The sequence below is a fragment of the Gobio gobio genome (genome assembly GCF_949357685.1).
Source record: "Gobio gobio genome assembly, chromosome: 3".
Lineage (NCBI taxonomy): Eukaryota > Metazoa > Chordata > Actinopteri > Cypriniformes > Gobionidae > Gobio > Gobio gobio.
This window is the reverse complement of record NC_137099.1, coordinates 63,826,376-63,835,831: the sequence shown is the minus strand read 5'-3', so window position 1 is coordinate 63,835,831 and position 9,456 is coordinate 63,826,376. Positions and strand designations below refer to the sequence as shown.

The window sequence follows — 9,456 nt, the reverse complement described above, 5'->3', positions numbered from 1 at the left end:
TCAAATGTGTGTAATATGATAAAACAGCGCTGCGTTACCACACATACACATGAGAGGAAGAAGCAGAAGCGTTTGACTGTGGCAGAATAAAATATATACATATAATGTATCATAATACATTAGCTCATCCATGAATATGATTTCTGCCCGAGTCCTGTTGGATTGTTTTCCACCGGCTGTAGAGGTGAAGACTACAACTCCCATGATTCCATGAAATCAAGGCGTCATCAAGCTGCACCTTTAGGCTTGTTCGACTTCATACAGTGATGTGCAGACTGATCGGCAGCTGACTTGAAGCAGTTCATGCCGATTAGAAATGTTGTCCGACTTGAGGCAGCGCCGACGCCACGTGACTGTGACGTATGGCATCAAAGTACCGCAAGAGCAATTTGAGAGCAGCCGGCTAAAACAGCCGGTGCAGTTTCTCTAGAGCGACTGCACGGACTCTGATGACGACACAGCTGTTCCACGATTGGCCAGATTCACCGCAGATTCGATCACGTGTGTTTCGTGTTTATTCTGAAACCTTCAGTTCCACTAATGCTCTTTTCATGTAGTTGCGATGTTATGTTGTCATGTTTATCAAAATAAAACTGATTAAAAACGTAGACTTCACTTCATTGATAGTGTAGGCTTATGTTGAACTTTATTCTACAAACACACGCTGTATTAAACAGTACATAAAGTATTACATGAAAATAACGTCTCTGAAACATCTGTGTATTGCCAAATATTGCATTTATTTCACGTCAGCTGTGATAAAGTATGCAAACACAGCGCGAGCGTCATTGCGGGAAGCAGAAAGTGTCCGACTTCACGTCTCCGTTTTCAGCTCCTCCCCGCCTGAGGGGAGGCTACTCTCGCCGATTGGTTGCATCCGGCCGCAGCCGATGTCCAACACACCTATTGTTTTGTATAAGCGATCTCTAGTGGCGAAAAAATACACATTGTGACTTTAAGACTAACTGTACCATTTCAAAAGTATACAAAACAATCATATACATCAAAACGGTGGTTTGTTGAGGCGTCTGTGTTCAGTTGGTCGGTTGATCAGTGCTGTGACAGATAGACTTTTCTGGAGCAGCTGTGAGACAATGATAAATGTGACTCTCTCTGCTGTCGTTCAGTTCTGTGTAGATGTGATCTGGATTCAGGCTTTTTGACACCACAGCAGCAACATTTATGTAGTCTGTGTTGGCTGCTTCTGTGTTGGCAGGTTTGTTTGCTGCCAAACTATTGACACTTTGAGCTGTGTGTGAGCTAGGCAGGGCAGTCGGGTTCCCTTTATCATATACATTCTGTACGTTGGAAGGAGGAAATGATTGCAAGAATGTAAACCTTGACATTTACTTCAGAAGAACTACAGTTTATAATGATGGAAATGCTCAAGGAAGATGATCCTGACTCACCTCTTCTCCTTTTCTTAAAGTTGGATGAGGGCCTTCGGTGAAGGAGGAGGCTAGACCTGTGATAGATGAACACTATATCAGTTTCAAAACTTCCAGTGTCTGAATTCAGACCTTCATGTTGGCTTGAATCCAGACATTGGGTCTAGGGATGGGCGATATCTTATCGTTTGCGATATACCGGTAAAAATTCTCCCCACGATAAGAATTTGACTTCCCGCGATAATAACGATAAAGCCTAGTTGATAGAGCGACCCATCCGCACCGTGCCACCGCTGGCCGTCTCTTGATGCCCTAAGCGTTATTACTTTATGATGGCTGGCTGCGTTCGTCAATTTGTATAGCTGAACGGGGGTTGGAGAGAGAATTTTCTTGTGGTGCCCCCCGCAGCACTCGGTGTCCTAAGCGCCGCACAATGGGAGCGGCGGCACTGAATCCGCATCTCACGTGCAGAGCGAAAACAACTATGGCGGAAGAATTCATAGCTAAACGAGGGGCTACCTGAGGGCAATCTGAACCTGTACATACAGATGTATTTTCACTCGCTGAGCACTTGGACTGAGCGCTTAAGAGATTCGCTCTGTCTCAATCGATCGGTAAAGCAAACTATTTCAGTTCATCTCAATGAATGCGCAGTGCATTTGACGCACATTAAACACTAGTGTGAGGCGCGCGACTGAGAGCGCTCGGTGTTTCACACACAATCAAAGAGAGAGCGAGAGAGTCTTATACCACACAGAATTGACGTGCTACATGTAAACAATATCCTTTGTTGTATTTTCCTGTAAAATAATGGCGTTTATTTGGAATTATTCAGCCTTTCGTGAACAGGAAGAAACGAATGCACAAACGGGAATCTCATTGGCTGGCGTGCACCTATTACGGTGCCTGTTTTGATTTCAGCAAATCAGTTAGAATGAGCGCTGACAACGTGATTAATATTCATGAACCAAGAAGCTCATTATTCCTTAGTGCAGTTTATTTTTATTAGTAGAAGAATTCGTGGTATTATCTTATCAACTCAAATGACTGAAGTTCTATCATTAAATCATTATTTTCAACTTTTTTGTAATCTGAAGAAATTTTTGGGATAATTACTTTTGCTGTTTCTGCTATTTTTACCACTGTTTGCACCATGTATGAATAAATACAGAATCGGTTTACATGTAAAACTTGTCATTGATTTCAAAATTATTATTGTTTGTATTGTGTGATGTTTTTTTTAGCACAGTTGCACTATTTAAACATTACCTGCACTTTTACAGAAGACAATTATATCTGCAACTTTTCCATTTCTGAAAAGGCTGGTGTGGAATTCTACATTCAAATAATTAATTAATTAATTAAATTATATATATATATATATATATATATATATATATATATATATATATATATATATATATATATATATATATATATTTTTTTTTTTTTTTTTTTTTTTATATATATATAAATATATTTTTTTATTTTATTTTATGTATTATAGGAGCCTATTTGATGACATGTACGTTTTACTTTAGATCATTGTTTGTTTTTCTGAGTGTCTCAAGAATGCATGCAGCTTTCACTTGTATCCAAAAACATGGGGAATGATACTACATTTATCGTCATTGATATCGTTATCGCAATAAATACTAGAAAATATCGGGATACATTTTTAAGTCCATATCGCCCTTCCCTAATTGGGTCAATTGTTTTGTTTGGACAGCAAGAATCTATCTAAACTAAATCATTCAGATTGTTTTAATCTGTAGATTGTTCATCATTAGGGACTATAATTGTCTACACTGTCCAACCCTCTACAATGCCAGTAAATCACTCGCATATGCGACTAAATGTCACTCTGGGCGACTAAATAATGTCTGTCATTAGCCATTGGCTAATACACTCTTAGATTTTACTTGCCAGTGTGTTTGTGTGTGTGTTAGGCTAAGTTTAGCATAGATATATTTTCACCCGCTGAACAATCTGAGAGTTTGTCTCTCTGTCAAGCCATCTGTACTGTTTCAATCATCTCAATGGATGCGAGCGTACCTGTATTTGATGTAACCACTAGTGTGTAGGCGCACAACTCGGTGTTGCTTTGCTGAGAGCACTGTGTTTCTCACACACACAACGAGAGAGACAGAGTGAGTCTTACATACCACGCAGAATCGACGCGCTACATGTCATTTATATTCTTTGCAGTATTTTCCTGTCAAAACGGATTTAATTTGGAATTTTTCAGCCTTTAAGAACAGGCAGAAGATACGCCAGTTTCCCCGGTAGTGGGCGGGACTAATGTGCAAACGGCAATCCCATTGGCTGTCGCTCATCCATTACCGTCCCTGTTTTGATTTCAGCAAATCATTTCAAACGAACGCTGATTAATATTCATGAACCCAGCAGATCATCAATTATTGTGATTTATATTGTTATTAGTAGTAGAATTAGTAGTAGTATTATTATCTTTTAATAATAATTACTATGATCTTTTTTGTTACAGAAACAATGAATGACCAACAATATCTTAAGCACCACTACCAGTCCTAAGTTCAGTTAACCTCCTTAGCTCTGGGACCATTTTTGAGGATTTCCGCCTGGATTTGCCCTACCCAAATTGAAAAGCTTCCCATACCCACATACAGTGCTCTCTAAATACACAATTTTGGTGTCATTTTACAGGAAACCCTTTGTAGTTACATAAAACATTGAAAATCATTTAAGTATATGTTGTCTGAGCTGTAATAACCCCCCCAAAAAGGAACACTTTTTGTTTTTTCGTTACACATTCATTGTTGAAAGTGTGTAACTCAGGGCCTGTGTGCTCTAGCACCCTGCAGACAGTTTGGCCTGTTTCCACTAGATGGCAGCAAATACTGGAAACATTATTTTGTCTGTATCATGTATGCAAGATTTATTCAAATGGATCTGAAGGAGGAATATTACTTATTTTATGTAATTTCCACCTACCAAAATCTCTCCAATATAGTCTACCCATATACAGTGGTATAAATGCAGTATCCGAGTGTCACAAAATTACAGCTCAGACAACACGTACTTACATGTTTATCACTTTTAGCAGTGGTTTATGAAACTTCAAAGGGTTTCTTGTAAAATGACACCATCATTTTGTATTTAGAGACCACTGTATGTTGTTCTGGGAAGCTTTTCAATTTGGGTAGGCCAAATCCAGACGGAAATGGTCCTCAGAGTAATTTAGTGGAAAGTTATTCTGTGTAAAACAAATGCCAAAGTAGACATTCTAAGCTTTCAAATGGGACCACATATGAGGTCAGAGCTCCTCCACAGACATTTAACATTTACTTGATGATGTCCTTGTCAGGGTCCTGGGAGTTTAAGAGGTTAAAACGGCAAATATGCATTCATACATGGTTACCAAGTTTTAGCTCTAATTACTAAAGCTCTATCATAAAATAGTGCATGAGTATCATATTATAATTCTTGATTGACTGATGTTAAGTGTATATATAAAAAATATATATTTTATTTTTGATATGATACAATATCTATGATATGATATTTTACAAAGATAAGCTGATTTGGTGGAATCATATAGTATATCAGTTTAGGGAGTAAACTAAAAAATGTACTAGCCAATGGCAATGCTGTTGCCAAGGTGTGCGTAGAGGGTTGCTGTCTGAAATCACTGGTGTAATGTACATTTTATTTATTCATATATTGTTCAAAAATATTACCACGAGCCTGCTTTTTCTTTCGTATGACCACAATAAGCGACACAGCACCTATCAGGAGCAAAACCAAAACTCCTGTGATGATGATACCAATTAAACCTGAGAACAGAGAAAAGACTAAATGAACTTTGCAACTGCTCACAGAATTAAATGAAAGATGTTTACATGAGGGAAATATCAGCAGAGAGTGTGTGCGAGAGGAGTTTACCTCTGCCAGCTGAAGCTGTTTGGGGAAAAGGGGTTTCAGACAGTGGAGCTGATGAAACAACACATGTGCTTGTTATTAAAAACATTGTCATCTTATCTAAAGATGGACTAGAATTCAGTTATTATATTAATACATGGGCACATTTAAATCAAAATAGATACAAACATGCATTTAGGCCACTAATTGAACTATAGTACAATAGAGGGTATGCACTGACGTCACTTTCCCACCGGAAAACACGCCCCCTCAGCCGGACTGGATGGGAAAAGAGCTGCTGCATGACTGGATATAATAGAGGAACACTCCACTATTTTTGAGAATAGGCTCATTTTTCGACTCCCCTAGAGTTAAACGGTTGAGTTTTCCTGTTCCGCCGATTTCTGGGTCTGGCGGTAGCACATTTAGCATAGCTTAGCATAGATCATTGAATCTGATTAGACCGTTAGCATCTCGCTCCAAAAAATGACCAAAGACTTTCAAGGAACTTTTAGCCGTCCCATGAGTGCAGAGGCGCAATGATATTACACAGCGCCTGTAAATAGTCTCCAGCACACTCCCTGTTTTAGCAGGTTGTCACGTTGGTTATGTTGACGGAAGTTAGCCTTTTTTCAGGCGCTGCGTAATATCATTGCACCGCTGCACTCATGAGACGGCACAAAGTTCCTTGATTATTACGCAGGAATGAGACTCTAGTTCCTAGCCATATCGGTCTAGAAAATCACAACTTTTCATTTTCCGTCGGTCTTAGTACACGATGTAACTACAGAAGAGTCAAGTTTTAAATAGGAAAAATATCAAAACTCTTTGGTCATTTTTAAGCGAGATGCTAACGGTCTAATCAGATTCAATGATCTATGCTAAGCTATGCTAAAAGTGCTACCGCCAGACCCGGAGATCGGCTGAATGGATTCGAAAACGGGAAAACTCAACTGTTCAACTCTAGGGGAGACGGAAATTGAGCCTATTTTCTTGACATTTATATGAGCCTGATTTTGACGCCGGGGAAAAAGCAAATTTTATAGGTCTAAATCCAGGTGATCCTTTTTTCATCCAGCCCTAAAAGTTGTGTAGTTTTTGTCAGTGTTAATTTAAAAATATCAAATTATGCAGAATATACGATGGAAAATATTTAATGGATAAGTTGTCAAAACAATACAGTATATACCAATATAATATAATAATACAAATCCATGTTTCGCTGCCTGATGTCCAGTTGTTTCTGTGACCCATTTGCTTCTCTTTTCTGTATAGCTTTCGGCAGTCTGTATTTCCTGTTAGGGCTGCGCAATATATTGAAATATCGCAAATGTACATATCGCAATATGCATATCGCAAGGGTACGCAATATCTGAATAATTTTAATAGGCTACTTCAACATTGTGAAAAGTGTACGTTTTACGTTGATGCATATAGCAGAGAATAGCGCACACAACTGTTACTCATGTGACTTGCTTGACGTTAAAAAGAGTTATTAAACGCAATAACTTGCGAAAAACAACTCCTTGGAGTCTCGTGCTGTCTGACACACACACCAAAATGTGCCTTGTTACTATGAAGTCGTGTCTTGTTACATACTTGAACTGTCAAATACACACACAGTTATGTCAAAATGGCCCTCTTGATGAGTATTCATGTAAACACAGTCGGCTATGCTTTAAGTGAACGATATCAGTCGGTGAAAGAAATAGATTTTACACACTTAAAGCAATATCGTATCGCATATCGAATATCGCGTTATTTAAAATTTTTCTTCAATATCGCACAGCCCTATTTCCTGTCATATCTATTCGTACAGTCAACCTCAAAGCTCTTTCCTGTTTTAGATGTGTTTTTCGAAGCATTCCCGCTGTAAACCAATGCTGTCAGTCTTTTTGCCACTCAGTGGGCGTAACCGCAGACGGTGATGTCACGCGCATACCCTTTATTAGTAGTAGAAGTGGCATGAATCACTCACCCTGTTTAACCTGCAATAAAATCTCTGAATAGACATCATCAGGGAAAGTCTTCTCCACAGCACACCAGTATTTGCCTTCATCCTCTGTTCTCAGATCAGTGATGGTGACGGTGAAAACTCTGGCTGTCGTGTCGTCAGTCAGAGAGAATCTCTCGTCTTTAGCTGGAGATCCTGATTTAACCATGATGATTTTATTCCCAAAGTTACACTCGCCTTTACAAAAATACTTTGAATTTCTTTTATATCTAAATTCATATGAGCATCTGATGTCAACTCTCTCTCCTCTGTGTCCTATAACTGTCTCTTGATCACCAACAACAACAGCTGAAACAGCTGAAAACACAAATATTTAGAAATACAAGACCAGTGAAAATTAGAGAAGTTTAAAAATCACACGTATGAATCTTAAACTCACCGATACCAACGCAGGACCAGAGAAGAGGAAAAAGGGTCATGGTGAAGCTTTGCGGCACTTTTTTGACTAAATTAAATCCTTAAACATTGACAAGCGTCTCTTTCTTACGTACCAACATAAATTATGGTGCAATGCTTAACTTCTCCTTCCCCTTATTTCCACATCCATCATTACAACAGGTGCATTTCAAAACAATATAACCACAGATTTAGTTCATCACAATGTGTTATAGTGTTATTATGTTTTCACATGTGAATCTCGTTGATAAATATCAAACAAACTCTGCAGGACATTTTTGCCTGATGTCATTTAATGTCATTAAAAGCCACTTGGTTGGATATTTTATTATCAAATCCAATAGCAATCAATCATTTTCTATTATTCTATTTTAAAGTTTCCTGATTTCGTTTTTGAAGTCTCCAACAACAGGTTTACATTCATCAAAGGTCAAAAAACACTTTCATTACACATCAACACAATATTCAACGATTCTCAAACGACTCAACGGATGAATCAGTCTCTCTAAATCCACAAGCTACTCTGCTCTGATTGGTCAGACGGCCCAGTCTGTTGTGATTGGTCTATACTGCTCTGATTGGTCCCCAAAACCAAGGTGCATACCGAACCATGACTACTGTGTACCGTTACACCCCTAAAAAATACACAAGCATCACATTTCCGATAACCACCAGCACGCCATTTGACACAAACAGTAAACAACTTATAAGAAAAGTACAGCTGATATCCACCCCCAACAGCTCATAAACTATTATTTATTAACTTGTAATACATATATTCAATGAATTACTCACCCTCACATACACATAGTCACATATTTGTGTCTTTAAGAAACCTGTCCACTGTGCAGATGTAAGAACACTGAAGTCCGATCATTCGTCATATAGAGTGTATCTGCCTGTGCGAGTCGGGTTCACTTCTCTATTAGATCAATTGAGAATAAATTCGTCCACACAATAGCCTCTGCAGAAATGTTTGATGTTCCCCATGGCTAGAAGGTGAGAACACCGAAATGTGACGTTCCCTCCCACTGGAGCAGATACAGGATTCAAAGACACTGGAGAGGAGAGTCAATAATGTGAGCGAGTCAAGAGTATCACTCATCTGAAATGTCATCGAAACACAATCACATTCTGTTAAACACTGGAATTTACGCAGTCAACAATTTACAAACACTTACATTTATGCATTTGGCAGACGCTTTTATCCAAAACGACTTACAGGGCCCTTATTACAGGGACAATCCCCCTGGAGCAACATGGAGAAAAGTGCCTTGCTCAAGGACACACTGGTGGTGACCGCTGGGATCGAACCAGCAACCTTCTGCATATCAGTTCCAGGGTTTAACCCACTAAATTGTTGACTGCTCACTCTTTGTCTTTTCTGTTTTTGTTATGACATAATCTTTAGTTACTTGCATTCTTAAAGGAACACTCCACTTTTTTTGAAAATAGGCTCATTTTACAAGTCCCCTAGAGTTAAATAGTTGAGTTTTACCGTTTTTGAATCCATTTAGCCGATCTTTGTATCTGGCGGTAGCACTTTTAGCATAGCTTAGCATACATCATTGATTCTAAACAGTCCATTAGCATCTCATTCAAAAAATTAGCAAAGACACTTTCAATATTTTTCCTATTTAAAACTTGACTCTTCTACAGTTACATCGTGTGTTAAGACAAACTGAAAATGAAAAGTTGCGATTTTCTACACCTATATGGCTAGGAACTACTTTCTCATTCCAGTGTAATAGTCGCGGC

General features: G+C 38.6%; 1 protein-coding gene across 1 annotated transcript; it reads right to left on the bottom strand.

Moving 5' to 3' along the window:
- Positions 1-625: 625 nt before the first annotated feature.
- On the bottom strand, positions 626-7,811 carry LOC307123020 (uncharacterized protein). The gene is made up of 6 exons (XM_079811392.1): positions 7,682-7,811; positions 7,267-7,599; positions 5,313-5,360; positions 5,108-5,203; positions 1,410-1,465; positions 626-1,298 (listed from the first exon to the last, which is right to left on the bottom strand). The coding sequence occupies exons 1-6, from the start codon at positions 7,719-7,721 to the stop codon at positions 1,035-1,037; spliced, it is 837 nt and encodes a 278-aa protein (XP_079667518.1). The 5' UTR covers positions 7,722-7,811; the 3' UTR covers positions 626-1,034.
- Between the last annotated feature and the right edge of the window lie 1,645 nt (positions 7,812-9,456).

Excerpts from the sequence above, each read along its gene's own strand:
- LOC307123020 (XM_079811392.1), bottom strand. The coding sequence starts at position 7,721 with ATGACCCTTTTTCCTCTTCTCTGGTCCTGCGTTGGTATCG. Across the intron at positions 1,466-5,107 it reads AAAGAAAAAGCAGGCTCGTG|GTCTAGCCTCCTCCTTCACC; the intron begins GTAATATTTTTG and ends CATCTATCACAG. Across the intron at positions 1,299-1,409 it reads CTTTAAGAAAAGGAGAAGAG|AATGTATATGATAAAGGGAA; the intron begins GTGAGTCAGGAT and ends TCCAACGTACAG.